The 15,075-nt window shown below is 38.9% G+C and overlaps 2 protein-coding genes across 3 annotated transcripts in view; one reads left to right on the forward strand and one right to left on the reverse strand.

Moving 5' to 3' along the window:
* The window catches only part of COL4A5 (collagen type IV alpha 5 chain), a gene marked incomplete at its 3' end in the record, with an annotated part of 361,897 nt that extends 358,234 nt beyond the window's left edge, over nucleotides 1-3,663 (reverse strand). For both annotated transcript variants that reach the window (XM_081043685.1, XM_081043684.1), the window contains exon 1: nucleotides 3,256-3,663. In XM_081043685.1, coding sequence (XP_080899811.1) covers nucleotides 3,256-3,336 — 81 coding nt within the window. In that variant the 5' untranslated portion in view covers nucleotides 3,337-3,663. The remainder of the gene's footprint in view (nucleotides 1-3,255) is intronic.
* A 1,476-nt stretch (nucleotides 3,664-5,139) lies between these two features.
* COL4A6 (collagen type IV alpha 6 chain) overlaps nucleotides 5,140-15,075 on the forward strand; it is a 394,923-nt gene continuing 384,987 nt past the window's right edge. Inside the window, exons 1-2 of the mRNA XM_081042634.1 lie at nucleotides 5,140-5,372; nucleotides 5,571-5,622. Coding sequence (XP_080898760.1) covers nucleotides 5,362-5,372; nucleotides 5,571-5,622 — 63 coding nt within the window. The 5' untranslated portion in view covers nucleotides 5,140-5,361. The remainder of the gene's footprint in view (nucleotides 5,373-5,570; nucleotides 5,623-15,075) is intronic.

The following is a 15,075-nucleotide window of genomic DNA, read 5'->3' on the forward strand; positions in this document are numbered from 1 at the left end:
ATCTTAAACAAAGTGTGCCACCATATACACATACCCTGTTTTATCATAATAGACATATCCCTGAAAAGTTCAGTATATTTAAAATTATTATAGAAACTGACTGAAAGAATAATAAGGCAAATCTTTCTTCAAAATAATCATCTACCACAAATTATAGTTGTTTTATAAATCTAACATTTTATATATGTGATTGTATAGAATCATTCAACCTACAACAAGCAACTGCTTCTAGATTGCTTTTAAATTATCTCTCTATACATACATGTACGTATAGAGATCAAACTCTGATCTTTCTATTCTAAGCCCAAAGCTGTTTCCACTATACCATCCTAACATCAGCAGGAAAAGATGTAATTCCCATCTTATCATTTCCATTTAACCTCCTTTGTCTCCCTCTCCCCCCGCTAAAAAAAGTAGCAGAGATCTAAATACTCTGAACAGCAAATAAATCTCTAGAGCACATACAAAGAAGGCAGTATAGAACAATCAATAAGGGTAAAGAAATTGGAGTGAAACTGCCTGGATTCAAATTTCCAGCTCCACAACTACAAACTTTGTGATTTTCAGCAAGTTACTTAACCTCCATAATCTATAGCTTCTTGATCTATAAAGTGGGGATAAGAATGGTATATTCCTCATAGGTCTGTTGTGAAAATTAAATATGGTAATGTGTATCATCATATTAGCACAGTGCCTGGCACATAGTAAATACTCAAAATGTAAATTATGGTAACAGTACTGACAGAATCTTCCTATGGAGCAGTACACTTCATAGACGAAGAAAAACTGTTCCTGACTACGAACCACACTACTACCCTGTATGAGTCGCTGCCTATGGTCACTATCTGCCTAAGGGAGATAGTATATTTAAATCAGAGAGACCTATCTACTTTACTGCACACACACATACACAAAACACTTGCTAACATTTGTACAGTAGGAATAGCATAATTTTACACACCATATCCATAAAGTAGGATTGCATATTCTACTGACAGTGAGTCACTACAGGTATAATTACCTTTACATAAAAATACATTATTTCCATTACTAGAAATGACTTTTCCAACTTAAAGCTGCCTTCTTCTCTTACTGCTAACCTTTCGGCATAAGTTTAGTCCACTTAATACTCTCCCTAAAAAAAATTTCCACATGTTTGTGACATCACAATTTGGCATGACTTCAGAGATAAAGAAATCATTTAACTATGAAAACCTAAAGCAATTTAAGTAGCCAAGCTCTTCCTGATATAAAGGTCCAAATACTAGACTACTTCAACCAACAACCAGCCCCACTACCATCCAGTTTACTCTGGAGAAGGTTACCAATATCCCCAGCACTAGTATGGAGAACGGATACCATTCATATCTTTGAGATGATTAAAACATTCATCTAACTAGGATATTGATGTGTGAAGTGAAATAAACAAACCCTTGGTTTTATTAAAGGCACAATATCCTAATGAGAGAGAAATGGGATATAAAATGTCCTTTAAAAATTAAATGGGGAAAAAAACTTCATGGTATCTTCTGTAATTTCTTCATCTTTAAAGGTTCCAAGAAAATAAGCTTGCTTCCAAGTTTTGTCAATCATAAAAAGAAATCACATTTTTACTATAAATTGATATAAAGTATTGCTTTACATACCCATATGATAGCTGGTGCACATTTACTAATAGCAATGTGAAAAGATAAACCAGAAATATTTAATCAAATATCCACAAAACCTTTGCCCCTGGGCCAAATGCCATAAGAAGTAAGCACCTAGAAGATGTTTTTAAAAGTAACTATTTTCAACAACTCGATTGTAGTTTTATCCAACGGTTTGTAGCACTTATTGAGTGACTAAACCTTACCACACTAAGATTCTCTAAATCAAAACTGCAATTTTTAGTCATCTATCTTCTTAGGTGGAGGAAGAATTATGGCAAGTGTAATTAAAAATGTGATATGCATGGCTTTTCAGCAGATTTGGTATCATAATTATGTTGTGCTTAGAGTAATATGAAAGTTAGTTTTCATACCATGAGTACACACTTTCTGGATGATAGAAGAAGGGCAATGTAATCTGTGGCATGCTGAGTGTATAGACAAGCTAGACAGCTAAGTTAAAAGTGGACCCAGATAAGCCATAATATAGCAGCGGCATACAAAGAATTGATAGTCATTCAACCACGTGAAGGCCTAGGCCATGACCTCATATTGAAGTGCGTTTAAAACCATCCATTACAATCATTCAAATATAACTTTTAAATAATGTCACATACTTAATTCTTTAGAGGTTAAGTGAAATTAAGGATGATGGGCTTTAGGCTGGAGAACATTTTTTCTGACAAAGCCATTCATTCCTTTACATCTGCCTCTCATCCCCAGAAGGATAGTGGGGACTACCCAGATACCATTTTGGGAGATATATTGGGGTTTTAATTCTACATTCCTAAAACTGAGTGGAACTTTTTGCCTGTCATTTCACAGATGCATCCTTCTCCACTCTGCTTTAAGCCAGAATACTTATTCTCCATTGAAAAACGAGAAGTCTTTTCCTTTAAATAGGTGATGGGCAATTTCTCAATTCCTTCAGGTTAAAAAAACAACAACAAACAAACAAAAACCCAGAACTTAAAAAAGACGCAGAAAACTCGAAGCCTGAGGCTATTCGTCTTTACCTCATTCTTCTTGGTAGATTACCTTAACAGTTGCAACAAGGATGGCAAAAGGGGAACAGAGGTTTTACTGACCAGAGATGAGGGTAGGTTCAAGTTTTCAGGAAAGGGCAAAAGCGAAGAACTTCATGGGTGCCCTTAACACTGATTTGTCGATTTTAGAAAAGACAAAATCTTAAACTACAGACAACGTTTAAAGAGTGCGTGGGTTGAATACAACTACTGAAAAGGTTAGCCGGCAGGCAGGGAAACACCCAAAGGCAGAGGGTGGGGAGAAAAAGTTTTAAATTCCCACCAGATCCTAGTGATCTATTAGCCTGCATCCTCCACCCCAGGCTCTGCTCTTGCCCCCAGAGCAGCTAGCTGCAGGAAAGCAAGTAGCCCTATTTAACACTTGAACCGCTCCCTTGGACTTCAGAAGGCTTGAGTTAGGAGCGAGGGTTGTAAATGTTTCTTCCTAAACAAGTGAAGGCAAATTTGATTTCCCGAGCCAAGGCCAAGGAGAAAGGAAGGAAAGGGGACAAAAAGTGATTTCAGAGGGAGAGTGAGGTGATGGGGTGGGGGTGGGGTGGAGGTTAGAAAGAAGGACTTACCGCAGCCTCCGCAGGCTGCCCCCAAAGACTCAGGGCCAGTAAGAACAAGCCGGCACCCAGGTTGACTGCACGCAGTTTCATTCTTCTACGGCTCCCGCGGCTCCTTCAGCACCCACACGAAATCCCTGGCTGGCTCTGACCAACTGACATAATCTTGAGGGTTTATTCGGCTAGAGCTAGAGCCAGAGACAGACAGCGAGGGTGTCCCAATTGTGCTGGTCAGCTGCGGTGAGGAGAAAGAAGCTTTTCCAGAGTGGGGGGGGGGAGCAGGTATTCCTCCCTCCCCCCTTCCTACCCCAAAGCCAGTCTCTCAGGAGCACTTTTCCCTTGTGTCCAGACTTGCAAACTTTTTCTTCACGCAAGTCCCTCAGATCTACTTTCTTCCCTCTCTTCCCCCGCACCGCCTCCAGTCTAATAGCACCGGGGAATTTGAGGATCACTCCGCCACAGCTTTAGACTGCAAAAGCAACCTGCGAGGGAGTGACGTTTCCCCCCCCCCCTTATTTGGGGGAGGGAAACTTCCAGACAAGTTGACTGAGCTTCCAACCTGGAAGCTTTTCTATTCGTTCACTTGCACTTCCCGTTGATACTACTCTTCCCAGCCCAGTTCTCACTCTTATTGGTGTAAGCACCAAAGCCAATTACAAATAGACCTGAACTGGGACTATTTTTTAGCGGATGGATCTTAGGGTATCGGGCTTTTTCACTGTCAATGATTAGGAACAAATTCTGGTCGCTATTAGGAACAAATTCTGGTCGCTGCTCCTTGGGTTGCAGATATTCTTTGCCTTTCACCTGCTCACAGGACAGAGTTTCTACATACAACAGAATATGTGAAAATATTATAAATATATAAAATATTTATGTAATTAAATATATGCTTATAACCAAAAGAATTAAGAAAATGTGTGGAGAATTTATGCAGTATGTGTGTGTGTGTGTGTGTGTGTGTGCACGCGCACGCGAGCGCACGCGTGTGTGTATGCATATATATGAGATTTGGGAGCATTCAGTAGATATTCATAATTATTATATGGTTGAATGTTATTGTAATAGTCATATCTTTTTTAGCTACACTGAATGTCATAATTAATATTTATCTCATATTGAACTAACATAACAGTTATTTACTGTCATTGCATTTGTGTTTCAGAGGGATTTAAGACAGAGAATTAAGTAACTTTCATGAAATTTTCCTTAATCGTAACACAAACACTTAACTGGAAATACTTACACGGAGTTAATGGCAGTTTAATAGATGTCTTCCAGATAAGTAGACTTGACCATTGCTTGGGTGATTTTGAGATGCAGATTTTTTAAAATACCAACCGGCCCAAAAAGACTCCTTGGAGAGTCTTTCAGGGATTTACTGAAGAATTCTTCAGAATATTTCTGTTATCTGAGACTCTAGAATTTACCACTTTAGAGTCTTTCAAGGCTTTGGACCTATTTCATGGGGACCCACTCATCCTTAGGTTCTACTCAGTTTAGGGTGGATTTACAACTCCAGAAACCACCATCAACAACAACAACAACAACATTACCACCACCCCAGCTTAGTATACAATTGGAATGAGCGATGTATGCATTTGGACAGGCCTGCGAGGGCACTTTCGGGCCCATTTGTCTATCTAGGAGTCGTATGCCTTTATATATGTGTAACAGTTAACAGTGGTTTGTAGAAGTGTGTGATGCTTATATCTATGTGTAGGTATCCATCGGCCTGTGTGTGAAGCTCTGGGGATGTGTGGGAATGTCGTGTGTAGAATTGCCTGAAAATGAGAAAGATAGCAGGCTGCCCAAGGTAGGGGGGATGATTGACAGCAGACAGCCCCGCCCCTTTCCCTCCATTCCTTCCTCTCGTGGTGCATGGAACTATCTTTTGAGTGCGGCAGTTGTAGCCAGCACCGCTGAGTGTGTTTTCCCTTTGGGGAAATTCTTATCCAGGAGCTGAGTTTAGTTTCTTCCGAAGTAAGCCACTTCGCCCCCCTACCTTATCCTCCTGAATAAGAAAGCAGCCGCCAAGCATCAGGAGAACCCAGATGAGCCTGGGCCGCGGAGCCGCTTAGCAGTCTCCCGGGACTCAGCTCCAGAGGAACCGCAAGCATGCATACTGGGTGAGCTGTTGCTGCCCCTACCTCCCCTCCTCTTTCCTTCTTTGGAGCTATTTTGCCAGAATAGAACTACACCTACTTGTACTTCTGTCATTGCAGGGAAAGTATGGGCAGGAAGCAAAAAGGGGTCGGGCTCTAGGGACAGACATAGGACCCCGCAGTCTAGAGAGCCCATCTTACTCACCCTCCCTCCCGTTTCAGGTTGTGGCTGTTCCTGGTTACGTTGTGCCTGACCGAGAAACTTGCAGAAGCGGTGAGTCTTTTTCCAACCCCTTTCCTACTCCTCCTTTGACAACCCCCACCCCATCCCACCTCTTGTGTTTGTGTTAGGGGGGTTCCAGAGGGTTGCCCCAAAAAACGGAGGGCACATCACTCTAATATCTAGTGGGAGTTAATGGGGTTCTTAGAGAGTAATACCTCTGTCTCAGGCTAATGCCTTTGGGACTCGGGCATATTTCTGCCCCAAAACTTTGTAATGGGTTGGGAAAATAGAAGTAGAAGACACAAGAGATACACATTTCTGAGCCGTTCCTGGACGACTCAAGATAAATGACATCTGATGCCTTTCTCTGCATCCATCTCCAAGGCAGAAGAAATGTCGTTTTCCTGGGTCTACAAGAACATGAATTGGCACATAAGTTTTGAGAGTGGGAGGAGAGCACAAGGAGTGGGACTTGAAAGTGCCGCGAATGTTGTGGGGGTTAAACTTAAGTATTTGCTTGTGAGTCCTTTGACAGTACCAGGTGACATCAGGATTCTTTAACTACCTGAACTAATACCACTAGATGTTGTTCAATTTCTGCCTGATGTTTCCTGATTTTCTGTGTCATCAGAAAATTAAAAGTTAAAGTGGTTAGAACAGGGAAAAAAATTCTACGAGTTAACCTTTCATAGACTGTTTAGATATCACCCATAAAAATCAGCTAGGGACTGCAGGCGAAGGAATTTCTGTAGAAATCTGGTCAAGAAAAGTTTAATAGATCCCAGAAAGTAGAGAGACCTCTAATGGAATTATGGGGATAATTTACAAAACGTGGAGTGATCCAAATAATCAGAGATGCTGCAGTTTTCCAGTGTCACTAGATACTCATGCTGGCAGAAATAAAGTTAACTGTTCAGTTCAGATATGAAGTTGTTCAACTATTGAGTACTATTTCACTGCTCTATTAAAACAAACAAACAACTCTTAATAATAGCCAAAGTCGTGTACTGTATAGATGACAAATGAATGTATATTCCAAATATTTACCTGGTGGGTTTTGGCAATTTTGACTGATTGACTCTATTTTTAATACTTTAAATATTTAAAAATCCTATTTATAGACCTATACTTAATTCAACCCAATAAAATTACCTAACATCTTTACGGAAAAAAGGGGTTACCTTGTCCTGGCATATGTCTTTAAAAAAATATCAGAATGAAGTGAAATCATTTCTCTTATGAAAAGAGGATGATGTGAGAAAACTTGAATTTTAACATCTTGTGACCTCTTAACTCAGAACATCAGCTCTTATGCAAGTAAATTCTAGACTTTGTAAGTAGAAGTATTGATCTAGGGTTCTGCACACTTCTTCATCTGATTTCTCCAATATACAAGTTGTTACCTTGAGGCTCAATACTACATACATATACTGAAAATGCCAGGTTTTGATTAGTTAACAATTTGTCTGAGAATCTTGCCTCTTGTAAAAATGTCTTGCTTGGACAGAATACCTTGCAGCAAATCCTTTATTTTCAGACACTGGCTGATCATATTCAGTGCACTTTGGGGAAAAGCATTAACAAATCCTTCTATACAGCTGGAGACTTCCCAAACACTGCACCCTATCACTTAATATCCTTAAAAGTCTCTAACGGATGACGTCTTCAATTCCCAGAAGTATTGAAGTGTGTCTCCAAAACTGAGCACTGCTTTGGTGAGCTTTTTTATTCGTTGTTTTACAGTGCCACCTACTATGTCAGTGTGATTCACCTTGGTAAGACTCAAATAAACCTTGTGACTCACTGACAATACTTTTTTGCCTTATTTGTGCCCAGGGCTGCTTCCTTCACTTGTTGGTTACTTATGTATAATGTTTTCAACATTGTAAAGCTATTTTCAATTTTTTTTTTGGAAAAATGGCAGAAAGAAAGAAGAGAATCACAGGGTAAGTTTTCAGGAGACTTTTCTAAGGGGAAGTTTTTGTTTTTTTTCTTCTTTGTACTCCTTGTACTGGATACTCATCTATATTGTCTGGTTCTCATCTTGCCTCAATTCCAGTTTATCTTCTGGTTTTGCAATGTTTTCCACCTTTCAGATGGGTTTAGACATTTGAATTCTCTGTACCTCATTTGACTAATATTAATGAAAAATAACTATTATAAATAGATTGACAGGAACAATGTTGTACTTCACTATGAGAAAGTCTCTTCACTGTAGAGTTAAGTTGCCAACAATGGAACATTGGTGAGCATTTAAGATACAGTCATTTAGGTGCTTTTGAGTTCTTTCTTTGTCAGCATTTATGAAGAGGTGCTATTTATTAAAGGGATAGAAAACTAAATGTTAAAATCCAAGATTAACGAATGAGTTTCCATTAAATGTACTTTAAAGGAATGATGATCTTCATTCAGGTGAAACATTTGCACAATTCATCTGAATGAGATAGAGTTAGGATTTCAGAATATCCATAATTGTTTTTGGCTATTAAGTGCCTAAGGCACAGCACACAAAAAAATATCTCAATATAATCTCTAACTCTCTAGGAGTTTACTTTCTCAGACAATGGTGGCCATTGTGTTACTATAAAGATAGGCTACATAATGATAAATTCTTGCATGCATGTGCCTTCATTGTATTAAAGAAAAAACTAGAAAGATCCATATCTCACCATAGGCCAACATATCTAAGAGTTAAAATCTGTCCCAAAGTAGTCAGGGTCCTTATGTTTTTTCCCCCAATTTGCCCCAAATCCTGCTTTCATAAAAGGCTCTAATACAACTAAGCATATTTAAAAGTCAAAGCCTACTGGGAGAGTTATTTGGGTGGGAAAGGAGCAAAGGGGAGAAAGCATATATCTATTGTTCCTCCTGCAAAGAGCATAGATAATATGCTTTTTAATGAATTCAAGTCAAGGTCAGATTAAAATAAAAAGTTTTTTCCTTAAAGTTGTAAGCTGCCCAGGTTGATTCTTTCCAACTGTGATTTTTAGTCATAATCACAGTTATCAAAGTATGAATTGAGTGTTCGGTTTTCCAGAAATGGAGAAAATCCCTGCCCACTGTAAGGATCAAAAGGAGTATTTGCCTTGTTTGGGGCTGTGTCTCTACGAATTACTTTCTTTTTCAAAACAATTTTATTGATATAATTTACACACCAGGAATTCACCCATTTTATGTATATGTTAGGGTCCGGATGGCCCTGCGAGCCAGGCCGATTAATAATATCTCGGACCTTTCTAATAATGTCCAGGGAAAAAGTCCCCTGGGGGGGCAGCCTACATTAAAAGTGGGCCATTCTGCAGAGCAGAATGTATCAAACTTACCTTTCCTCACTTCCACGCCATAATTACGAGCCTTGGCGCGGATTTCAGGAAAGTGGTTCAGGAGCAGAGTCTGAGGTGTCATCTGAGCCTGTCCCATAATTATCATAAAGAAAAGCCAGGAAAAGACAAGAAATACAGTGCCAGCAAATATACACAACCGCACAGGACTTTTCAACACCCACCGGCCGGTCAACCACACCACATCCACTGGAGCCGTCTCATTCACACCAATCACACCAGGATTCTTACCCAGGGCCCGTCCGAACGGCATCCACTGCGGACGTCGTTGGGCCACCTTCTCGTCGGGGACGTCTCCCACGACTTCCAATAATGGAGCCTCCAGGGCTCCTTCCTTCCCATGAGAATTATCAAACTGATGACCGGGCAGAGACCTGTTTCAGTCTCTCCCGCCAAGGGCCTGTTTCAGCCCTTCCCTGATTGGAGGTGGCCAAACCTCCTACCGCGGTTCCTGAATAAACCTCAGTATCGGGAGTCCTCTGTTCCCCCGAGGTAGGGTCTTTTCATCCCAGACGAGCCCCCAAATGTTAGGGTCCAGAGTCAACCCCTCCTCAAGCAAACAGAAGTCACACGATAATGCAAGTCACACAGCGAGGTTTATTTCCAGCTAGCTGGGGTCCTTGTTGAAACCCGCTGTGTGGGGCAGATACTGGGACCCCAGCTAGCTGGAAATAAACCTCGCTGTGTGACTTGCATTATCGTGTGACTTCTGTTCGCTTGAGGAGGGGTTGACTCCGGACCCTAACAGTATACAATTCAATGATTTTTAGTAAGTTTACCAAGCTGTGAAACTATAATGTTATCCAGTTTTAGCACTCTGTCATCACCCCAATAAGATCCTCCATATCCATTTACAGTTAACCCCCATTCTCACCCGCAATCCCAAGCAGACATGACTCTACTTTTCTATCTCTGTAGGTTTATCTTTTCTGGACATTTCATATAAATAGAATAATAAAATATGTAATATTTTGTGTTTGGCATCTTTCACTTAGCACAATATTTCTGAAGTTCATTCATTTTATAACATGTATCAGTATTTCACTATTTTTTTAGTATTGGTATTCCATTTTGGACATACCCCATTTTATTTATGCGTTCACCAGTTAATCTACATTTGGGCTCTTTCCACTTTTTGGCTATTATGAATAATGCTGCTATGAACATTTACGTACAAATATTTGTATAAACACATATTTTATTTCTCTTGAGTAGATATTTAGTAATGGAATTGCTGGGTCTTTTGAAAATTTTATATTTAACCTTTTAAGAAACTACAAAAATGTTTTCCAAAATGGCCGTACTACTTTACATTCCCAACAGCAATGTATGAGAATTCCTGTTTCTCCACATCCTTGCCAAAATGTGTTGTCTGTTTTTCATCATAGCCATCCTGGTAGATGTGAAATGGTATCTTGTGGTTTTAATTTGCATTTCCTTAATGACTGATGGTGTTAAGCATATTTTCAAGTGCTTATTAGCCACTTTTACATTTTCTTTGGAGAAATAGCTATTCAAATATTTTGCCCATTTTAAAATTGGGTTGTCTTCTTATTGCATTGTAAGAGTTCTTTGTATATTCTGAATTCATGTTTTTGGCCGTATATGTGATTTGCAAATATCCCCCCCCCCCAGTTTGTGTCTTATCTTCATTTTCTTAACATGAATTCTTAAAATAGTCTTCTGCTTGGCCTGCTATCAAACATCCTGTATCAGCTAGCTATGAATAGCTACAATATAAGACATATATATGTACATAGAATATATATCTTGGGATGATACAGACGTATAAGTACATCATCAAGTGAATCATCAAATGACTATGTAAACTGATAATACATGAATAATAATGTAGTTACATTATTGATACAAACATTTTAACACAGTAGAAGGGGAAATAGATCTTCTTATTTAATGTGTTAGTAAAGAAGCAGATATACGAGTATTACCATATCACAAATTTGTTTTCTTACATATGTTAATGATTACATTTCAATATAATTGGTTTCTATTGCAATCACATGTATTTTATTGAGTGCGTTTAAAAATATTGTTCTGAAAGGGAGTCCATAGTCCTCACTAGACTGCCAAACTAATCCATGGCATTAAAAAATATCCTGTTATTCAATTGGTTTTTACAACAAGAAAATTGTCACTTTCTAAGGCTTGCTCAAGCCTATAAATGCCAACAATCTTTTAGATTTTAGGCAATTATTAAGTCCTCAATAAATATGCCCCCCTATTCTATAAATGCATAGTCAAGCCAGGTCACAGGAGCAAAGTATGCTGTTCCTGTAATCACTTCATTAATGTAAGAATGAAACAAATAAATTGATCTCAATTATCAATGCATATTGGGTTTTGCTTGCCTATATTATATGGATAATCACAGAATCTCACCAACCATGCTTGGAGTATAGATTTGCCCTATATTGTATAGATGACAGGACATACACATATAGAAAGAAGATAATAAGAAAGCAACATCCTGTATTAAATTATCAAGAACCTTTAAGCTTGACTAAATGTCCCAGTGAGGCAGATCACAGGGCTCTAAATTATGTTAAAGTCTAACTTAATGTAAATTGAAAACCTGAAAAGCATGCCCAAGGGAAAACAGTGATGGGAACTTAGTTAAGAGCAATTATCTACTCTCTTACCATCTTTAATCTATCCTACCACGATTTCATTTTTTATTTCTACAAACAATGTTGAAATCTCCTCTATTATAAAAACAAATTAAAAAAAAATAACGGCTTCATTTTCCTCTGTGACTCTAACCACGTCAATCACATTATCACCAAACTTCTGGTCATTGTCTACTCCTCTTCAACAACCATACCCTTACTCCTATTACAATCTAGACTGATTCTACACTACCAAAACTACTGCATTTTAATTTACTAATGACTGCCTAAGGACCAAGTCCAATGGCTTCTTTGCAATCCCCATTCTATCTGACTTTTCTATAGTGTTTGGCATTTTCCAATCGTTCTGAAATCACATTTTCCCCTTTGACTTCCAGGATACTATGCCTTATTGTTTCTCCTTATACTTCTCTGATATTTTTATTTTATACATTCAACATTTATTGGTTGAGCAACCACTGTATCCTAAATAGTATTCCAGGTTCTGGTGACACAATGGTGAACAAGTCAGCCACGATCTTTGCCGATGTGGAGCTTACAATCTTCACCACCTAAAACGGTGGTTTTTCTCAACATTTTATCCTGTGCCTTTTTCTTGCCTCAACAGTTTTAACTATGCCTCCTATCCATTGATAATTGTCAAATTTATATTTCAAGCCTAGACACCTTTTTTGAGCTTCAGACCTATATTTCCAAATACCTGCTAAGCCCTGATACCTGTATGTCAATAAGTTGATATACATAAAGCACTTAAAACAGTACCTAGAGGTTAGTATAAGCATTCAACCAATGCCAGCTATTTTTATTTTTATCGCATTACAGTGTATACAAAATGAAACTATTTTCTAGTCCTTTCCATGACACTCCAACCTGCTGCTATTTTTTAATCTTTGTTAAACATCATCACCATCCACCCAGTTTCAAGCAAGAAACTATAGAATCAGCCACCAACTCTCATTATTTTCACCCTTTTCACTAAGTCCCTATAGTTTTACCAAAAATCTGTAGAATCTAGCTTTTCCATTAATATTATGTTGCTTCCAAACTTCATCATCATCATACATCAATAATCTCTTAACTAGTTTTTCTACCTCCTGACTTCATTCTAATCTCTAAACTGCCACCAAAGTTATTTCACTAACAACAAATCCAATTATATTATCTCTTGAGTTAAAACGTCTTTTGGTTTCTTGTTTGTTTCAATATTAAAATGCATACTCCTTGGCTTGGCACATTTAAGGGACTTCATTATCTGGCCCCAAATACTTTTCCAGCCTCATGTCTGTGTGTGTTTTTTTCCTGCCACCCATCCTTCTCAAACTGATAGGGTACATTACACTTCATTCACACTGAACTTTTTTCCATTCCCAAACCACTTTATGTTTTTTGACATCTCTTTACTTGTGCATATGCTATGCCCTGTGTCTGGAAGTCCTTCTCCATCTTTTACAATTTCTCCTCTATCTAGTGAACTCCTACTCAGTCTTTACCCAGATTGAAAACGGCACTTCCTCTATGAAACAGACCTCTTCAGAAATAATTCCTTCTTCCTTCCCCTGTTCTTCTAAAGTTCTTTGGGCCCCTTTGTAGCATCTATCACGTAGTCGTGGGATTTCTATGCTTATATATGTCTATATTACCCTCTTAAACCTTCTACTAACAATGTCCAGGATATTGCCAGGCATATAGTAGGTGATCAAAAGATGACTTTCAAATGAGTAAAGAGATCTACTCCTGAGGGCCTGCAGCAACTGCCTTTTCCCTGTCTATTTTAGGAATTACTAATGTTAACTCTAATGACAATTGCTTTGATGGAAAAGTCACAATCTTGTTAAAAAGTATTTCCCAATTTTGACAACTGGTATATCAGAGAAGACACTCATTTGTAGATAGTATATCTGTAAGAATGGCCGTGTTTCTCAATTACCCCCCTTGCCCTTTTTCCCCCTCTTCCACCACTTTAATAATGTCATATAATTTCTAGTGCCTGAAGTTTACAAGCACTTTCTCAATATTATTTTATTAGTTGCATAAGACTACCCTTTGAAATATATAGAAAAAATATTCTCAGCCCAGAGAGATTAACTGATTTATCCAAAATCACAAATCCAGCAAATAGAATTTGGGTTAAACACCACTATATTGTGCTTTCTCTCTAATTCAGGCTTGATGATAAATATCTCTTATCTGGACTCCTACAACAGACCTGACTGTTGTTCAGGTTTCAGTCTCCCCCCGCCTCCCACCCCTTTCCTGATAGCCATTGTCTCTGCAAGCAAAGGGCCTTTTCTAAAACACAAATATGATCGTGCCACTCCAACATTAGTAAAAGCTCCCTATACCGGTGATCATCTGGCCCTGCCTACCCATCCAACCCCGTCTCCTGTTGTCCTTGTCATGATGCTTAGATCCCAGTTATACTTTTGATGTTGGATCAACATGCTGTGAAGAATCACGTCTGGTTTTCCTTCTGTTTGAAACACCCTTCTTTCCTCATTTTTTGCCTTCCTCCTGTCTCTTTAGATGGACATATTATTCTTCCCTGAAGGGCCACTTCTGAAGTCTCCCTTTCTTTCTGTCTTCCCCTCTGTTTTTCCTTCTTTCCTTCCTTCAATGAATACTTATTTAGTCCCTATCATGTGCCAAATACTGTGTTCATCCCTGTTGTTTGAAGGACCATGGTAAGTGCTAAGCCAGTGTGGCTGAAACGGGGAGGTTGAAGTGGAGGGAGGTAGGCAGAGCACTTTGTGAGATGAGGCTGGAGGAATAAGAGAGGGCCAGAACTGCCCTGCACTTTTATCTGTCCCCTGACTTCTCAGAGCATTTACCTAATGCCTGTGATAAGGTGTATTTCTCTGGGTGGGGTATAGTGGGCATTCTGGTTATTACTGGCCACCTACTCTGTGTGCACAACTGACAAGCCCTTTATGCATGAAGGGCTCACTCCCATTGCACTCATCTGCCCCATACAGGTTTATAAAATTTAGGCAAGCCATGTGTCTTTTCTCAAGCTCTTTTTGGGTTCCATGCTTAAGTGCAGAGGTCTATTTCCTGGTTTATTATTCCTCCTTATGGATTATAGTGTGGTTAAAAAACATTGGAGCCGAATATTCCTAGGTCCAAATACAGACTCCACCACTAACTATAGCCTCAGGAGAAATCATTAAATATATTATCAGCTATAAAATTATTACTATTGTTACTATTTTTCCATCACTCACTATGATTGCCTCTGTACTAGAAATCATAAGCCAACTTTGGGGATAGTTTAGAGAAAATTGTTTAATTGTGTGTTGGATTTGTATTTCAAGCTTCCTAGGGGAGAAAAAGAGGGAATTGTTATATTTGTTCCAGTTTTTCCAAAGCCACTTCTACCTCTGCTGCCCTACCTTTGTGACCTCCTGTGGAGACCAGGATCCCAACTAAAGATTAGATCTGAAGGCACCTCCCCAGGCATCTTTGAAATCCCAGTTTCCCTTTGTCTAACAACAATAGGGCTGGTTGGTCATTATCTT

This window comes from Rhinolophus hipposideros (assembly GCF_964194185.1).
Source record: "Rhinolophus hipposideros genome assembly, chromosome: X".
Lineage (NCBI taxonomy): Eukaryota > Metazoa > Chordata > Mammalia > Chiroptera > Rhinolophidae > Rhinolophus > Rhinolophus hipposideros.